The sequence below is a fragment of the Acanthochromis polyacanthus genome, chromosome 23, assembly GCF_021347895.1.
Source record: "Acanthochromis polyacanthus isolate Apoly-LR-REF ecotype Palm Island chromosome 23, KAUST_Apoly_ChrSc, whole genome shotgun sequence".
Taxonomy (NCBI): domain Eukaryota; kingdom Metazoa; phylum Chordata; class Actinopteri; family Pomacentridae; genus Acanthochromis; species Acanthochromis polyacanthus.
Genome location: NC_067135.1, coordinates 15648917 through 15669684, shown reverse-complemented (window position 1 = coordinate 15669684; position 20768 = coordinate 15648917). Strand labels below are relative to the sequence as shown.

General features: G+C 41.3%; 1 protein-coding gene across 1 annotated transcript in view; it reads right to left on the bottom strand.

Annotated features, from left to right (window-relative positions):
- Positions 1-15021, bottom strand: part of rbpjb (recombination signal binding protein for immunoglobulin kappa J region b) — a 48096-nt gene extending 33075 nt beyond the window's left edge. The window contains exon 1 of the mRNA XM_022204424.2: positions 14778-15021. Coding sequence (XP_022060116.1) covers positions 14778-14797 — 20 coding nt within the window. The 5' untranslated portion in view covers positions 14798-15021. The remainder of the gene's footprint in view (positions 1-14777) is intronic.
- Positions 15022-20768: the final 5747 nt, after the last annotated feature.

The following is a 20768-nucleotide window of genomic DNA, read 5'->3' as shown; positions in this document are numbered from 1 at the left end:
TGAAAAATACCTGCATACTGATGTCACAGCCCCGACGCACACTGTTGCACAGTTAAAACACACAGCAGGCATAAACATCAGCCTTTTCATTTAATACACACTCACTTCCTCAGCAGCACTGTGCTATTCCGTGTGTGGCCCACAGCATGGGTATTACACACAAATCTTTCAAGCACATATTTAATCATTGAGAAAAAACTGTTGCAGTGAAGGCGGCCAAGTTTGGGCACCAAACTTGTATTCCAAGTCAGCCCTGGGCAAATGTTTGAATGGGGGGGCATGTAAATAAGGGAAGAGGAGTGGACAGAAAGTCTCCAGCAACAGAAACAACAGATAGACGTAGTTTGAGTTGGAGGCTCACTCTGTGCTTGGCACTGCTGCCTGGCATGTGCCACTGTGCATGCCAACAACTGCAGCAGCCAGTTAGTGCTGAGAACAGAGTCACTACAGATATTGCTACAATTTTGTCTGCTAGCAAAGTCTCCATGAAACATCCACAGCTATCTATGAGGGACAGTGAATGCAAGTTGAACTTTAGCTTTTTGTTTAGCCAGTGAAGAGCCACAAGACATCAAAGGTGACAACATCCCATTAATATGGGATTTTGCCTATAATATTGTTACCAGGCAATGAGTACAACTAGGTATTTGGCATTTAATGCTTTTCTAGGCCAAAATATTAAAATCTTTGTACACTCCACTGCCATCACTGTTCTTGATCTTAACTGGCCTCTCAATGTGATGGATTGTTCATCACATCAGAGAAGGGTATGACAAAACAAAAAATAAGGACAATGTGATCAAGGGCTGAACAATTGAGGAGAAATATCAAACAGTGATTTTACTTACAGACATTGTGATTGCTTTTGTGATACATTTTTTTTGTTTCACTCCAGTATCCACTGTGTGATAGATTTAAAGCATCTAGGGGAGCGTAATCACACGAGACACCATCAGATGTGTCACTGTCACACGAGGAGGATGGCATGAATTTGCAAAACCACTGAAACAACAGTTTTAACGCTGTGTCAGACATAGCTTACGACTATTTAAAACAAACTTATATTCAACTTGCAGTCTTTGTGATTCACTAATTGCATTGTTTCAAATTGTGATATTCCTTTGAAATTGATAAACTGTTCAGCACTAATGTGATCACAAATGATAAGAAAGTTATCTTTAATAAGGAGTAAAATGAGAGTGGTATGTTACAAACAGAAACAGAGAGAAATGACTGAGTTAACAGACTGCTGATGAGCTGACTGACCCTCAAGGCTGACTGACTACAGATGGCAGAGGTCTGGAACTGCCCTGAGACGCCCCACTGGGGGCAGAACCAAGGGCAGGGCTCAATGGTGTGTGTGTGTGTGTGTGTGTGTGTGTGTGTGTGTGTGTGTGTGTGTGTGTGTGTGTGTGTGTGTGTGTGTGTAGAATTGGGTGGGTCACATCAGCCTGCACTTGCAAGTGCATACACACACAAGGCACCAGCTCCATCTGTCTTTGACATGGGAGAGCCTAATGACAGAGGCAGAAAAGCCAAAGAAAAGGCCTCCTCGTTCTGTCTCTCTCTCTCCCTCTCGTCATTCATTTTCCTTCCCTCCATCCCTCTCTCCTTCTTGACCGCACTCTCTAACATCAATGCTCCATATGGAGCTCTCTGGACAGACTTTTTAAAACTCTTCTTGGCCTGGCACACAATCAATAAGACATCTAGACGTACACTTACTTGCACACCAACTGTACACTTTAACGAGTGTAATCTGGCACAGAGGCTGGAACATACTGAGCAACTACATAGTCCATTACTTGTGCACATATAATATGTCCTGAAAACAAAGTAATGAAATTTCCAGTGTGTGCTGCGGAGCCAACCTGGACTCAGATGTACACACACACACACAATTCCATTAATGCTTGTTCTATCTTTAATGAAGTCTCCTTTGTGAATTCTGAAGCTCTGACTCCGTTTCCTCTTTACTGTCTGCCACCTGCCTTCTTTCAGTCCTCAGATAACATGTGTCCTGAATTGAGGCTGACACTCCTCCTGACCAGTTGCAGTATTACTGGGCACAAGGTTAAATCAATTCACTCACGTCTGATCGAGCTTGAGTTGTTAAAGCTGAAAAAAAAATCTTGCTAATCCAAATAAAATTTACCACCTAAATGTGTCCATTTTCACCTGCATCTATGGCAAGAAACTAACCTCTTTAAACATTCTATTCTCAGTATTTAGCAAATATTGTTGCCACTAGGGATGTGCGCGACTAGTCGTTTAATCGTTTAACTGCCTACTCATTTATTAAATGTTTAGTATTTTACGAGTCGGTTAAACGCTGCATTAAGCATCATGCACCTTGTTCTTCACGCCTCTGCATCGGCTTCTTTGTAAACAGGCTGAGCAGCCAAAGAGAGAATTGCTCCTCCTCCCCTCCCCTCACACGCACACGTAGCAGGGGGCGGTCGACCTCCGGATGACACGTTCATTTCTCCAAACCTACACCGCCTGTCCGTTCACCCGCCCCGGCACAGCCACGCTTCGCGGCCCCCGTTCCCGGCCGGGCGCCGTCATGCAGCTCTACGCTCGGGCGTGCGCCGCACACTCGTCCCCGTCTGGGCTACCTGGTTGATCCTGCCAGTAGCATATGCTTGTCTCAAAGATTAAGCCATGCAAGTCTAAGTACACACGGCCGGTACAGTGAAACTGTGAATGGCTCATTAAATCAGTTATGGTTCCTTTGATCGCTCTCTCAACGATACCCAACAGGCTTATCAAAATGTCTGATCCACTTGTGAAACTCTTCCTCATCTGTCAAGCAAATCCGGCCATCATCATCGTCATTTACGACGGGGCCGTGAACGCCACTGCAGCCTCCATCGTTATTATCAGTGCATTTTCTCCTGCGTCTGCTGCCATTTCCGCGATTTTTTTTCAACCCCCGCTAGCCCCCTCATCATTAGCGGTGTTTTGACAACTCCAGCTACACCCACCACGTCCCCTCTTGCCACTCCGGACCCGGTGAAGCAAAGCATCGGCTCCAGTATGTGCTGCTTGTGGACTGTCATGGCACACCGACCCGCTGCCGTTACGCACAGACGCAGCGGCACTTTCTGTCTCAGTGGACGACTGAACATCTTCATCAGAGGGTGAATATTCCTCTTCAGAATATGAGTAAGCCATTACTTGCCAAAGTACTTTGTCAGCGTTGACCAGACCTCTCGGTATGGTGAGTTTTCTCACTCTAAAATGTGCCGTCTTGCGCTCTGATACGCTCCGACGGCGAGTCTCGTCTACTCGGTTTTCAAACTCTGTAAACTCCAAAACTTTCAAAGAAAACACGCCCACAACTGATGCTCAGATTGAAGTTTCAGATGTCCGCTATCTCCTGGTGTACAGTACATGAGGCAGTATATTTGAAGCTATGGCTTGTTATGTTCAGAAATGTTGCTTGTCGCAATATTGCGACTTTAGCGCTTAAAGGGTTAAATTGCAAGTTTTCCGAATCGACTAGTCGCAAATTCGGTTCGGAAATTAGTCAAAATTCCCATCCCTAGTTGCCACTGTGTAGAAAGTAAAGGTGCTGTAAAGATCTCTGGTTCCCTAAGAGGACTGCTTTTTACTTCCTCTAACAGAAGAAGGGCTACAACTTATATTTATTTCCATTGTCAAATAATGGTTTTCTTGAATAATAAGTTATTTGTTAGTAAAATGTCATCAGTGTTCCCAAAATCCTAAGATGGTCATTCTCAAATGTCTTGTTTAATCCTCAACCCAAAGATACTGCTTACTGTCATAAAGAAGAAACAAAATGTGCAAATATTAAAATTTCAGAAGCTGGAATTAGACAATTTCGACTTCTTTTTTCCCTTTAAAATATTACTCAAGCCAGTTAACAGAATGTCAAAACATTTGCAGAGTAATTTATATTCATCAAAATATTTGATTATTCAATTAATTGTCCCAGCTCTTTCTAGCAATGTCATTATTTAAAAATGCTTTTCACAGTCCAAGCTTGAGTGAGCATAAGGCAATATTTATACCAACACAAAAATATATGTGAAATATTGTATTGGAATGAGCTTGTATAGAATTAGGTCACAATCCAACCAAAATACTATTTAATAATCAAACAAAAAGTCTGTTGAGCCACTGAGTCCTGAACAGCTCACTCATATTAGCAACAAGAAAAAATGAAAGTAAAGAACTGGATAAAGTCATGTGAGCTGTTTTTTGAACATACAGCCTGAACAAGAATTTCCAGGCCATGTGCAGTGACACACGGCAATGCGCTCTCACAAAATTGGACATTCATGATAAAAGAAACACACAGAAGTGACAAGTGTGACTACAGCCGAAGAACCACATAGAGCGGCCTGGGTTTTGGGTTGAGGCAGGTCATGTGCTTGGGGGAAACTGTCAGGAAAGAGAAGAGAGGGGACAAGGCAAAGGAGCCTTGAACCCTGAATGAACCACCCTTCCCCTCTCCCCTCTCCTCTCACTCTCTGCTGAGTTGATGACTCACTGCTGGAACGAGAGGGAACTCAGGGGGAAGTATTGTGAGGCGTCTAGATCAACCACAGCAGCACTACTGTAGCTTGTGCTATTTTGGTAAATGATTAATTCATTATCTGTTTGCAAATTTCCCAATGCAAGATTTTGTTGTTGTGCCTGGTACGATAATAAGTTTAACTTAGTTGGACAACACAAATCAGTTGAAGATGTCACCTCGGGCTTTGGAAATCTACAACAGATATTGTGCACTACTTGCTGGCACTATGTGGACAAAACAATCAGGAAAACAAACACTGTTCTGGAAACTAACCATCACTTGCTGCGCTTGTCTGACTAATATTTGACAGGTTAAAGAAATATGGTGTCTTGAATTTATTATGATACTCTTAGATGTCACAAACAATTTAATATAACACAAAATTTAGAATTATGTATGATTTTTTTGTCTTCATAAGGCATTAATCAGACTTAACACAACAACTCTTCAGTGCCAGCATTTCTCACTGAAACCAATAACTACTCTTCATGACATGCGGTCAGTTCAACATTTTCTTTGTCCCTAACTGGCATTTGGACCTTGTGATGAAAACATTTGCTGTAACATCACAAGCTTAATTTGCACAACACCTTATGTGTACAATAACACCAAGAAGTTTAACTGCATATTCACCGCAGAATTTTAACAAGTTCTCATTTTGACAAATGCCTAGTTGTAACCAATCGACAAATTATCAACACAGACTACTGAAATGATAAATTGGTGTACTTATCCAGAAATAAAAGGAAGATCAATAACAAAAAACAGAAAAATAGCAATACCTAAAACACAAATCATTATTAAGTAAGATCATGGGAAAGCAGCAAATAACATTAGAGAAGCTGCATCAGATGTTTTGCATTTTTGTGAGAAAAATTACTGTGAATAGAAATAATCCCCAAGTTATCTAATAAATATTTAGTAGTCACATTTCTGTTGTCAAATCAAGCATTCATTGCAGCTCTAGGTGTCAATTGGTTCTAAAACAAACGAGGAACATTTAAGCCCTTTTCCAGTCATTAATTAAATCCCTAAAAACTGATCTCCGTAAATCCAAGTTCTACATTTAGAAGTTTATCATTAAAATAATCCATTCATATTTTAAAATTTTTAAACTTCACACAGTTGCTTTCTGTAGAATGTGCAGCTCTATGAAGCCCTGCCTCTCTCTGCTTCTCAGGCACACCAGCTCACCTACAACTCTGCTCTAACAGAGTAAACTACTCTACAATACACAATAGCAAGTTGTAAAATTCATGCAATTCAGCCATACATGCTTGAAACAGAAAGTGCATGTGAAGAAGAAGAATGATAAAGAAAGCCACACCCTACAAGTGACCAGGATTGGGTGCTTAGGTTTTTTGTTTTTTTTTTTTTTTTAAATATGAAACCCCAAAAGGCTTAATCTGTGTTTTTGAGACGGTCATCAGTACACTGCAGTTTAAAGGTTGAAAAGCTAAGTCTGCTCATGACGCATCTTCCAGCATATAAAAGACACCATATGGATGTGTTAACAAAGTACTTAATTTTCACCAGAGAAGGTCTTTAATCAATATAGCTGTAATTGTTTTAACTCTAGTGATTGTATCTCTCCAGTACACAAGCCTGTCTTTTAAAATGGGACTATCCAAAATTAAGCGCAGTTTCTGGGCATTTATCAGCTCAGGCAAACTAACCACTGTCTTGCCCTGCCCTTGCCTCAAAACCACCCAAAGGACTGACTGCGCTGCAACAAGAGAGAAAATAGAATTCCTGGCAGAACCAGAGAGAGGGAGAGTGAGACATGACCTTTAGCTCACATACTGTGAGATGATCCTTGGCACACCAAACCAAATGTAGAGACCACAGCACGCTTGTGAGTACATGTGTAGTTTAGTAACGACTTTGTCAGCGCAATGCTGTCGTCTGGTTTCAGTGCTGCTGTCATGATGGGGAAGGTGGATGCTGTTCCTGCAACTTGTTCCTCTTCAAAACATGCCATCTTTCCAAAACAGGCAACTCAGTCACTGATAAGATGCAAGACAAATAACGCATTCTGGATCTTAACCACGCACACTGATTTTTAATAAAATACAAATATGGTGTGATTTAAATTTAACAGTTTCTTATGCACTGTAATGCAAGTGAGCACTAGCTGAATGCTGGTAAGTGAAATCAAACCTTGTTTCATTTGTCTACCAGACACGAAGGCGTGCTGGGTTTGAGGTTGGGATATTTGAGGTTGAATTCTAATAGATCCAGAGGGGTGATAAACACAGAAACTTTGCTGGTGACTTTTTAAGATAAACCAGTGGATATAAAAAAAACAAGTTAGTTTCCTTCCATGAGCTCATATGAAACCTCCCATACATTCTTCAGCAGTGCTTCTAAAATGATGGCAACAGTAGGGAACATCAAACTGCAGCCACAAGTGCAAGATGATCAACCACAACATTAACAACCCTCTCTTCAAGAAAAAAAAAAGCATTGTTTCCAAACCACAATCAATAGGCCGTTCCACAAAATGGCACACATGTCCATTACTTCATTGTGATTATAAGCAAAGGCCAAAACCTCCTGACGTCAACAGCCACAGGAATGCCACCAGGCGGATTCTTCTGTAAAACTGTCCGGCAGCCTCAGTTAAACAACCAGACAATGCAAAGAAACATTTGGAGATAACAGTTTGCCTTTCCTGGAATCCCAACCCTTTTCCCTCTGCTCTTTTCCTTCAATATTTTCCTGACCCTTGATAACTTCTTTTTGTACCCATATTGCTCTTTCCCTTGCAGAGGGGGATGCAGACCATTTATCTCCTCTGGGCTATTATCACTCGCCTGGGCATATACTAGCAGTGGTCTCTGTAGAGGCAGGCCTGCAGGAATCACAGGCTGAAATCTGACATTTAGGTTTAAAAAACACGGCAAATACATGCTTACTGTCAGGTACAATGATTTAGGCACAGAAATAAAAAATTAGGTGCAAGATTTCACCAGAGACAACATTACATAGAATCTGTGTAGTAATAAGAATAACGCCCAATGAAAAACAAACTGTTATCGCTCCTACACCTGATTTGATAAGCTGAGCTCCAGCAATGTCAATAAGACAGCGCAGTAAGACGTCAAATCATTGCTTGCAAAAATCAATAAGGCCAAAACCAATTTTTTCATCAGTGTTATGAGCTATTTATGTAGAGAGGATAGGTGTGAGATACCATCTGTGGCTATCAGCCAACCTTATACGATGCCACTAACAGCCCCACGGCTGTAACAACATATGTTTGTATAAGGTTTACTACAGTCTGGCTTACTGCTCGCCGCTCCCTCCTTATCTAACACAGTAATAGTGGCAGTTGCACACAGTTGTGGGAGGTACATTGTCAGGGGCTTTCCCAACACGGGAGATCCTGCGTATATGCGTAACCTTTCTCTGAATGGATTAACTGGCCCAGTGTAGTTGTCAGAACAGACAGAACATTCTGACTACAGCAAAACTAAAAATGCGTCTGAGCCCTCACTGCCACTGCTGAGAATCAAATGGCAATTATTTGGGCCAATAATATAATAAAAATAAAGCTTTCTATTCACGATACCTAGAGCCCTGCTGAATTCTCTTGGAATCTTAGACCAGCATATTCTTTATTCATGCAATCTTGCTATGACTTTGCTATTCAAAGAGAATGAAGATATACTCATCCCCTTTTTTCATCCCTTTTAAAAACAAAAGGAATAGAGGCACAGACACAAGTGTTATAGTGTTTCGTCTACTATTTTTTCCTCTCAATTGCAGCTGCTCCAACGTAGGAAGTAGGTAAAAGAAAAGTTTGCTCACTGAAGCGCAGTGAAAGCAAACAAGAGTCAGACAGGGGGAATCGGCCCATGTTTTCTGAATGAAACATCCTGAATGTGGAGGGACAGCAGGGGCAAAAACTGCTGACACAGTAGAAACCCCCATTCCCTTGGCGAAGCTGTAATCACTACAAACAGCAAATGAGCAGGGGCAGGGAACGGCAAACTCTTGGGCTGAGGAAATTCTCTTGGAAGTGGAGAGTGAACGTGAGAAAGACAAAGAGCTGCTCCAAAACAAGAGTCAGCACAGGGGTACTTCCACTGCCTGCCGCCTTTGCCTCATGCTAGCTTTCTGCCTCTCCTGTCCGCTTGCCTGTCTTAGCTAAGAAATGAAGCTGATGCCAACAACAACACCGAGAGGACTTGGGCCTCTATCAAACATGACGGCAGGGTTGTTTTAAAAACCACACTGGCTTGAAATTTACATCAGAATGTTCCGTCCCATCCTCACAGAAGCAAACAGCAACAAGATTTTTGGAAGAGCCAGAGACAAAAACTATGAGCTCAGACTAATGCATTCCAAGCCTTGAACAAGTAAATAAATCCACCCCCTGTCATGGTTTCTATGAGAAACCCAATCTTATCAGGGTTCAACCTTTGGCTTTCTTCAACCTCACATGAAAAAGGTCACTCAAATGCTTCATCAATGAAGAGAGCCACTGTGCTACGAATACACAGGAGGGAAGGAAAAGCACAGGGACATGCTATGTCAGTATATCTGGTTTGTGCACACTTTAGCAGGTGGCTGAGGACCAAGAATGGGGAGTGCCAAGCTGGCAGTGGTCCAAGCCAAATTACACAAAAATGTGCATTTCTATCCCCTTGGGTGTCTCCTGTGGTTTTTCCCCTGAGACAGACAGACACAAACAGCCTGAACAGGGAAACAAGAGAATGAAGACACTGAGTCAACGAGGGCGTGTGGTGCTTTAAGAGGTCCATCGTCACTCGACCAAACAAGTTGAATCTGAACCCTGACTGAAACTATAGGCTTCAGGGGATATTTCAATCATGTGAAGTAATGGATATGTATGAACTTCCAAAACAATAGGCTACTGTATGCGCAGGAATAAATCCCCCTAAAGATGTCTGGCGGTTGCGCATTTGCTTTGGTGCTTTGCCTGCGATTTCTGCGCAGCTCCCCCCTGCCTTGTAACCCCACATGCCACACACTTTGAAGATATTCACAGCTCTGGGTGGATAGAGGGCAGCTTTGGAGGCTGCAGGATCCTGAGGTGACACACGGATCAGGTAGCTTGTATCATCTCCATCGTTAACCTACCCAGCTAAGGTAGCACGGTGTGTGCGCGTGCATGCGGGTGGACATGGGGCTGCTGCTTTGAGGGGTGGGGGAGGTGGGGTGGAGGGGGACGCGGCATGTCTTTTAACTCTAGCCCGAGCCTTTGCCACCATAAAGGTCAGCGCTTCGACATCTGCTGCTCTCTCTGAATCTGTCCTTTTATAAAAGGAAGCAGGGAAGAGGAGAGGACCCCGGGGAACTGATGCACGTGCACATACATTAAAACATACACACACACAGATCAACTGTTATGTCTATGTAGTTGGCTCTTTCTTCAACACACACACACACACACACACACACACACACACACACACACACACACACACACACACACACACACACACACACACACACACACACACACACACACACACAACACACACACACACACACACACACACACACACACACACGATCAGATCAACAGAGCCGCAGAGCTCAAACCACACACTCATGCTAATAAATACAACAACACAAGTTTGTGTCTCAAAGAAAGGCCCAGTAGTATCATTACACCAGCACAGAGACGCTTGGCTTTTGGCCTGAAAGACTCCATCGTCTTTTTTTTTTTTTTTTTTTTTTTTTTTGGCAGGGGGACAGAGGGGGGTGAGCTAAATGGAATCCCGTCCCCCAGGGGCACAGCAAAGGCAGAGCAGTGTTGAAATAAGTGATTCATGCTTTTATCATCCCAGGTGAACAGTGCTGCTCTTTCAGCTATCACAATCGGTTTCTCCGGCAAAGGATAGGAAAAAAAATTGCGAAATCAACACTATTTATTTTCATTTTTGTTTTGGATCCAGAAATTTTTGCAGCAAGCTCCTCTGTGTTCAGAGGAAGATAAACCAGGCATGACTGGGGAGTATATGGAGGAAAATGACAGATTTCACTTACACAAAAACTGCATCCAGAAGCACAACAGTAAGATAGCGTCCGCTTGAGCTGAATCCTTTATCATTTACCAAATTGATCAATAATGAATCCCACCTCTGACGCTTTGTTAATTATATCAAATGTTTGCAGGTACTGAAATTATATTTGGGTGTATTTGAAAATGTTCTCTTTTCTTAACATAAAGAAATTGAAAATGTTTAGGTTTTGGGACACTTTGTGAACAAGATGAGTACTGTGATGATCTCACTTTGGGTTATGAGAACTTGCACTGTTTTTCAGAATTTTTCCTCCTCCTCCTGTGGAGATGCAAGATTTTAACAAATTCCTTAACCAACAATCAGCCATGTTAACAATCAACGACCAGCAAATCATGGAAATAATAAAATACAAAAAATGTTTTCCATATGCTGATGAAACAGTTTTTAACTAGTGATACCCAAAATGCCACAAAGCTACAAAAGTTATATCAACTTTATCAGTTGGGGAAGTTTGTCACTTAGTATGAATGTCGTTTGAAGCATGTAAACAGATCCTGGTGCCACTGAAAGTCAGCAGCATTAGCATGTATAGCTGCTCTCTGCTGACAGGCACCTAGCTCCCAGCCCATATTAGCATTTGAAACTTGATGTTAACTTAATGTTATAGAGTTCAACAACGCAATTGCCAAAGTTAGCATGAAGACACATTTAATTTGATTTTTATAGGTGCTCATAAAACACACCCTTAACTCCATTTCAATAAAGAATATGACAAACCAAGGGTGCCTGTACATCTCAATGGGTTAAGCAGACGAACCATGTATGGGGCTGGTCTCCAACACAGCGGCCCGGGTTCGACTCCCACTCGTGGCCCTTTACTGCATGTCTTCCCCCAACTCTTCTCCCCATTTCCTGTCTCTCTCTATCTCTCCTATCAAATAAAGCCTAGAAAATGCCAAAAATAATATTAAAAAAAAAAAAGAATATGACGAACCACCTGGTGGTACAACCAGGTACTATCACAATACACATGCAGGTTCCTCATCTTTTGCCTCAATTGCTAATATATCTTTCACTGATAGATTATTAACAGCAATTAGGTGATTTAAAATTGATCATTACTTTATAGACAAAATGATTAATCAATAAATTGACTGACAATGAAAATAGCTGCTAGTTTCCAGTCCGACTGTAATCTATCTTAGCATTCCAAGTCACCAAATTTGAAACATTTATTCAAACGATAGCTCAAGTGTGGACCAAAAAATGGATCTAATAAAAGAAAACTTGATGTCATAGTGTTCTACATACCATACAGAGTTTTTTTTAAAAATACTCCTGTGTATATTAGATGTAAAAAAAATATGCTTGGGAACATGACAGAAAAAGATCACATTAATATCACTAACCGATAAGTTGCAACTGACATGAATTCAAGCTGAATGCAGCTCTTCTGCTTTATCTGTCATCTGTCAAACTAATAGTGAGTGCTGAGTTTGATACCATCTTAGTATACTGCATCAAAGCTTTAGCCATTTGGCAATCACTTGTGTTGAACACTGAGTGGAATAAACTATGCAGCAAAAAGCAGTGCGTCATTAAAAGCAATCATTCATTGCCAATTGTCAGACTAATTAGTAAATGCCACCTGTAATCCCCCGTATCCACTATCAAACACAGTGGCAATGATGTCCAGACACACCACACAAATCTGAAACTGTCAAATGAAAAATTACCTTCTAGCATTAGGCAAATTTTGACTGAAATGAAACACAAATGTCAAGATGACAGGCAACACAGATTTCAGCTTTCAAAATTCTGCTTTTAACTTTAAAAGACAGTGACAGTGAAGTCAGTATAAGCTTTAACTTTGGAGAACAAAGACAGAAAACATCTACTGTAGCATTTCAATACTGTAGAAGACAGCCATGATACCATTAACAAGCCTGTGGTTATGGAGCCCCTCCCTGTGTAAAGCCAGAACCATTTACACAGTATGTGGGGGCAACAGGCTGTGTTTAGGCTCTCCGATGCCTCCGACCGTTAATGTGAACTAGGTCTGCCACCGGCTAAAAACGACCCTTATGGCACTTTAATTTTCTGTTAAACCTCTGTTGCCCAAGCACGCATGTCATCTTTCACTCCCACACTGACCCCCACTCCCTCTTCCCCTCTCGCAGAAAAACACACAACCAAACACACATGAATCGGGAGATATCATCTGGACAGGTGGCCAGCCACCCAGACCTGACCCGCCTGCCCTCTTGCTTGCTCCCTCCCTCTGCCTCCTCCTCTTAAACCCCCCAACTGAAATCAGTTCAGGTCTGCTGGTAAGCCACAAATGAACATGCACAGCAAACCACCCCCCTCAAATCCACCTCCCCTTCTCCTACCACCACACACACCTCCAACAAGCCCTGTAAATGTCTGTCACCCACTGAGCTGTCTGTGGGGATTACTGCCTCGACAGTGCAAAAAAATAAATAAAAAAAAGGTTTGTGCCTAGCTAATGTACAGACAAATAATTTTAATCAGGGTCTACTCCACAGCCTGACCATAGCAGAAAAGCCAATGGGCTCATTTGAACACAGCACCAGATCCAGGCTATAACCAATTAATGTTGAAAAATATGCTCAGGGTATTAGCAAGAATCAAGCAACAAAAAATGCAGCATTTGTCTGCTTAAAAATATATATCATTGACATCCTCTATCAATTCAGTAAACAATCTGGAAATGTTAAAGTCAAATTTCCCATTAAAAGCCTTGGTTGCCTTGAGATGTATGAGATGTAATTAAAGAGTGAGCACTAATTATAATAAGCTATTTTAAATTGCAGCTGCAACAATTAATAGATTAACAAATTAGTTGCCAACTAATAAATGAATTGTTTTTTCTAATAACTCAACAATCACTTCTAATACGTTTTAAGGGAGAAAGTCTGCATGAACTTCTCCTCTTTAGTGACAGTAAATATGTTTGGGTTGTGGATGGAACATCTCAGGACATTTTGGGCTTAGGGAAAAACTAATGACATTTTTTTGTGCAAATTATCTGATATTTTAAAGACCAAACAACTAATGCATCAATTAAGAAAATAAACAGATTAATCATCACTGCAAATATTAGGTAGCAGCTCCGTTTTAAATTGTGAAAAGGCAACCATCTCTTAGACGAAAACTGTAAATTTGATTCACATAAATTGTGTGTTATAGCATGGTCTTTAGAAGTTGCTTATCCATATTTAGAGCTCACCTGGGAAGATACTTTCACATTTTGCTTCGCAATATAAGTCAAAGTCATTACACCCAGACTGCAAAGAGCTAAGGTTTAATTTAAAGACTTGGATCATTTTTTAGCGATTATATGGTTAAGAACATGTGGCTGTGATTGTTTATTGGCGAGTTTTGTCCTTAGATGCTCTCAGCTTAGAAACCCTTGATTAAAATAAAATAAGGTTTTCAGAAGATCCATGTCGCCGTTTATCTAGTAACTAGTCTTCTCCAGCACTACACATAGGGAGCAGAAGTCCTGAAAGTACACGCTATTCACTGTGTGTGGTGCCTCTAACCCTCAATACTCACAGCTAGCACGCCGTGTTATACGACAACTATACCACGGCGTCAACAAATACAGCTTACATTTTCACAAACACTGCTTTGGTCACAAAGCCGCAACGTGTTTCAGTCAAATATCGCTAGCTAGCGTCCATTATCGGACAGCTAACTGTGTAGATTCGTATATCCAATTGTGAGCGTGCTGCCCGGCTAGCTGATGAGCACGTTTCGAAAACAAATGCAGTACTGGGAATAAACACGAGTGCTTTCAGTGGAAGCCAGTCGGGGGGAATGATACGGCATATCGGCGTCAAATTGTCTTTAAAAACATGCCTCGCTGGAGGTGTTTAGCGCACTGGCTAGCCTGGCAGCTAACAGCTCGCCGTTGTCTGGGAGAAAAGACCACCGGGGGTGAAGTATCGCTTAGCTGGGGCTAGCTCACCAAACACTGCAGCAACAGTCAGCCCAGGCAAGTAACATTAACTGGTGAAAGAAAAAAACACTCGCACGCAAACACGCTGGGAAAAAGAAACGACTTCTGGCGACTAAAGCCGTGGTCAAAATGCTGCATTGTGGCCAGGCAACATCATGTGTACTAAAATTAAGCTATCTCACAGCAATAACTTATATTCTCTTCAACTCCGCTCCCCACCGCCAGCCCCGAATCTCAGACTCACCCTGTCACAACAGGCGCCATCTTCCACAAACTCTCACCAAAACTCCAATACTCGCGATATCCTTTCTCTCCCACAGCCCAACAATCCGCCGAGACAACAGAAGCAGACTGGAGGTGCAGGGACGAGGGAGACGGAGAGAAAGGGGGTGGGTGAGGAAGACAGAGAAAAAGGGGAGGCGGCGGGTAACAGCAACACAGAGAGAGAGAGTGAGCGAAAAGGGCAGACGCCACAACAACAGGCGTGGGAAACTTCCGAGATCGCGCGAGATTAGGAAAACTCTCACAATAGGCCAGCACAGAGGGAGCGTCCCTTATCGCGAGATGTGCGTAAAGTAGAGTAGTTGTTTATCTTGTGGCGCTGAAATACTATTCCCACGTGTTTACCGGGTAATAAATTACTGCACCGATCGGTTAGGAGGGGGAAAACCGCTGGTGGCGAGGAAAGCCTCGCTTTTCCCAGGCTCACACACATTTTGTTGCATGCATCCTGTATTCTCATGGCGTCTCTGCAGTTTGCAGTATTAACAGCTGCATGTAATTACAGCCAAAATATTATTCATATGTACTTCCCATAAAGCCTGCGATGTGATGAGCCTGCAACGACATGCTGACTTTAAATAAGAGCAGGAATTAGTGGAGTGTTTCTGCACACTAAATTTGTAATTCCCTTGGGTAACATTTCAGTCCCTGTTTAGAATGTGGAAACAATGGCGTGAACACATGTGAATGGGCCATACAGGGCAGATTAGTGCATTGCCATCACATTGGTGAGTCCCATGACCACTCTCCACACCAAACCTCAGTCAAAAGTACAAGGGAGACTATTATTTAGAATGATCATGCTTGGAAATGTGGCATAGGCTTTATGAGTCTTTCTGTTTGCCTCTGTTTCTCCTCCAGCCAGAGAGAATTTCCAAAAGTTTAAGTCTTATATCATTCACAGAGGAAACAGGTCAGGCCATTGTTGTTTATCTGGGAGGGGTCGGAAAAGCCATAAACCTTCATGTAGGTCCCCATCCTCTTGTGTGTTGTTGTCTCTGCACCCTTCATTTAAATCTGTTTGGCATCTTTGTTCACCGAACAAGTGACTTCTGGTGGAAGTTTTTCCAACTTCAAAGAAAAAAATGAAGGCTTCGGAGACCACACTGATAGCAAGTCAGTGCTTTCATTTGTTAGAGGTTGCGTGTGTGATCTGCCTGTGGCTGCTTTGTATGGAAAAAGTCGCTGTTGGTTGAATGAAAATGACCTAAAAAGACAAACACAAAATAAATAGTTGTAAGAATTGCTGCCATGTTTGAATTCACTGAATATTTTAAACTAAATTATTTTGAAGTACAAGCTTAATTCTGTATTTTTTTAATATGTATGTGTGAGAATAAAGAAATGGTTCAAGGTTTTGGGCAAGCTGCTTATCTGTTTCTGCTGCTGAAACTTATAAGACTTAAATTTAAATTAAATTTTGCTTCTGTGTGGATAAAACAAATGTGAAAGAACATATTAGTAAGCTAGCAGGCTGCATTCATGCTCAAACTACAGCTTTAGTATAGATAAAACAACACTAATACATTTTCATTTTAAGATGCATAACCTCTCCTACATATAGGCCTGAAGTCCACACTCATACTTTGGCATTGTATGACCCCTAAAATGGAGTCTTCTGGAAACACTTTTCTCTGAGTCACTACGCTCCAATCACGTGACAGTTATCCAGATCGAAACAAAGACATCCGCCTTTGCTGCTAATGGTTAATTCAATATTTATAACAAATTGCAGATATTGTTTACCTTGTTGTCTATGCTTTCAGCACTTGAGAAAATTTCTGTTCTTATTTTGCTACCAGATGCGTTGACAGATTGTTTTTCCAGAGCAAAATGAACATTCGCTCCTGGCAAAGTAAGCACATCCCACTTTCTTTCTAGGCTTAACTCATGTTCCATATTAATATCACAGTAAGTGCAGGCTAGCTAGAACAAAGCATGCCTTGGAATTAGTCATATTTATTTTATTTACACAAGGAGAATACTTGTGCTCATAAATTCAGTTTAATAGTAATTTGTACGGTAACCCTTTAAATAGTCAAGTAGAAGAGATGCAGCTGCTGGTGAGGGGAAAAGTTCACCCACAAATAAACCATAAATAAATACCTAATATTAATCAGGGCAAATATTTTGTCTGTGTTGCTGTGTGAAATTTAGCCAATAGCCTAATGATAGCTTATCTAACCATAGCAATTTACAACAAAACCATGAAATGTGTTTTCATCGTTACTTGTTGCCATAGTTTGCTAGTTATATAAATGATTAGAGATGCCACTAGTAATATCACTGTAAAATTGAAAAATGTCCATAAGCAAAACATTTGACATGACAGAAATCACTTTGACTTTAGTAAACGGTCTTGTAAGGAGAGCAAAATAATATCTCATCATTTTTAAAGAACAGTATCATATTATTTCTGAGGGTTTTCACACATGATTGGGATGACAGATGAGCCGATCCATGGCTACTTTTTTGAATTATTCCTACTTTTGGGGAAAACAAACAAAAGAATTCAGTGTTGTTCATAAAATATATGTGGTTGCAGCCTCGGCCAATTCTAACGATGGCATTGCTTTTCATCATTGCTGTTCTTCGACCGTAGTATTTCCTACAACTAAGCAACCAACCCCCTGCTTCCTATTCACACCAGCACCCACAGGCCTGTAAATGAATGGTCATGTGATATGCGTCTTCTGGCATGTTACAGAGATTGCACAGAGATTATTTCTGAAATAGTGCTAAACCGCACATCTAGATAGAAGTAAAAACACAGCAGTGTCGATGCAGCCTAACTCTGTGAAATACAAAGAAATACAAATAAGCACAGTTCCGAAAATATCCAACTATTCTATTTACCACTACGAATATGAATCAATAGCAAAATCAAGAAATCTAAGTGCTTGAAATAATATTTTTGCCCACCTATGTCCTTGGCAGATGACCTCTCAGTATCAGTGAACAACCACACCAAACAGTTTCTCTGCATAAAGCAGTGGATGTGATATCCCCGAGTGTACACTGTTTAAATCTACACGTCATATTTTTCAGATGCATAATTCATTTTTACTGAGCTTCATTGTTCTGCCAGAAAGAAAGAAAGAAAGAGCGAGAAAAAAAGGGGGCGAGAAAAGAGTCTCAGAGATGAGGTTTTGCATGAGAGTGTGCCTGGCCTGCGGCCCGCACTATGAAGACGCAGAGACGAGGACCTCATCCTGCCCTCAACCATTTTTCCTTTCCTTCTCTTTTTTATAGTCGGCGGAGAACCTCCAGTTACACTCGGAGCTGAATGGGGAAGCATAAAGTTTCCTCAAATGTTTTACAGCTGAACACAGTAAAAAAAAAAAAAAGAAGAGAGAAAAGCAGTGACTATACAAATGCAAGTACTTTTCAGAGAAAATGAGAGCAAACTAGAAAAGAAGAAGAGCCTTGTTCACTTTTACATTTAAAAGCAATGTCTAAGGAATTTAACAAGAGCTGAACTTTGACCTTTTTGAGCTGTTGTAAAACACGACATGCTTAAAAGGCCACTCTCTCACATGAATTAAGGCTTCTTTGAGGTTTTTCCTGTCATTTCTGTTCTCTCCTTTGCTTCTGATTTTTCTTCATTTTCCTCCATCATCTCCATCTTCCCCCCATGTCCTGTTCTCTCATTAGGACCAAAAACCATTTATTTTAACAGAGGCAGAGCCAATTCAAGCAATCATGACTAAGCCATAAGCCTCAGGTCTATAAATCCACTCACTTGACTGCTTAAGCTCATGGCTCAGAAAGAAAGAGAGATTGAGATAGAAAGAAAGAACAATCCTTGCTCCTATGTGGAAACGCCACTCAGTAATACATCATCCCATCTGTGTTGTCTCTGTTCGTCCTATTTGCTTAAAGGCTGGTGTTGCACCAATCTACAGTAAAGTCTCATAATTCCTTTCTTTCGAGTGCTAAGCTGAAATGGTGAAATTAACAAGTTTTGTTCTGAGGTCCAGGCAATTATCACATCCAGCTTATCCCGTTAAGCTGAAGCACTACTAGCACTTCTATTTCAATATAAAAACAGATGATATAAAAGGAGGGAAATTATTTTTATCTGTAGATTTGAAGGGTGAAAACAAAATGAGGGGAAAAGTGAACCAATTAAGGAAGCGCAGTTTGAGTTTCTTGATTAGCAGCTCTTTGACTCAAAGTCATTTGATACAGCCAGAGGGTGGTGAAACTTCCTGAAACGAGCAGACGCAGTCAAGTGAGAAGCTGTGACAGACAGAGATAGGTGGGTCGAGAGATACTGGGTCAAATGTAAGACTGGTGAGCAGACAGAAAAGCTGATAAATGTGGATGTGAAGGATGGCCTGGGTGCCAGACAGAGACAGGAAATCAGACTTTGGCACGCCACACAACTCCATTTACTGCAGTAAACAAACTCATCTTTTCAAGCCTAGCAACAATCGGAGTCACTTGATAAAATCGTATTCCCTCAGTAAACATCACAAGAGTAAAAATCACAAATTAATCATCTCTGGCTCGTGTGAGTCTGAGTTCACAACAGAGAAGGGCGTCCCTGTCTATCCATCCGTCCGTTATGTCCATCTGTCTTGCTCTCCGGCCCCATGGGAAAACCCAGGGGTGGACAAGGGCAGACAGTCTGACAAATGGAAAGGACGATGAGTCCGAGCAAGGCACGCCTTCACTCCCCTCATGCCCTCTGTTCAAAGCCTCCCACTTTTATCACATGACTGTCATTACAATTAGGTCCCAAAGACATCACAGAGCCTGACTGCTTTTATTAAAAAAAATGACAGGGTGATAAGTTTGCAGACTGTCAGGGGAGCTAAAGCGCCTGTTTTGCAAGCCGACTCTTTTGAAAGAGAGGCGAATCAGAGGCATGAGGAAAGAGACGTTTCCCCTTTCCTGGGCTTGAACGGTTCACGGTGAGTTCAAGCTGCCAAATGTATGTGGAGTGAGAACTGCACAGACACGCTATTTGCAGCTCTGTCATAGCCTCTATATGACATTGGAGGGGAAGCAGTATGATTGACTGACTTATACCACACTGGCTTTGTCACATCTGCCTTTAGAAACACAATCCATGGTTTATGGCTTTAATGAAAGCCTTTATGATAGGCTGTTTGCCTGATAATTGATAGCATCCCCAATTTATAATGAACAGCAAGCAATCCACAAGGTGCATTTTTTACAGCTTTTAATACTACTCCAATAGAGTTACGTTATGTGTTTTCACAGGCATTACACAATTACAGGGACCCATAAATCCATTATGGTTTATCAGCAATAACAACAAGCCCAGACAGACACAGAAAACAAAAATCAACACATTTCCTCGGTTAACTGAGGAGATACATCAGCTCTGCAACCATTGCCCTTTTCAAGTCAGCCTATTGAGGATTGTGCACTGCAGATTTCATTCTTGTTTTCACTAGAGGGAAGCCTTTTCATAAAAAGTTATATGAGCCCCGGTCTGGGCTGTCTTGGCTTTGTTTCTTGTCGCCATCTTTTTAAATCAGCATTTGCGTCAGGGTATTGTACTTTGATTAAAAAAGCAGAGCTGACCGTGAGCTCTGAAAATATGTTGAATGCATTACGTTAAGGAAAAGTAAAAAAGCAACTTTATTTATGCTTGGAAATTGTCCCTTGGAAAACATGTGACATTGTCTGAAGGGAATTTTTGGAATTCATATACGTCAATGGGTTTAGATGAAGTGAAATCCCACAGTTGTGGGCATCCAACCACATATTTTGCTTTTTGGTATATGAAACACATTGTATAATAACATTTTAAAGCTACCGAGAAAAATGTTGATGAGTTGAGTTCTACGGCAGCCTGGAAAGGACATCACAGGGATTTATTTTAGCTTGAAATTATAGTACTCTTTGAGATACAACACTTGGATTGAAGTTTATGTTCATTAATTGCACTACTATTGTACTTATTAGGCAAATATGC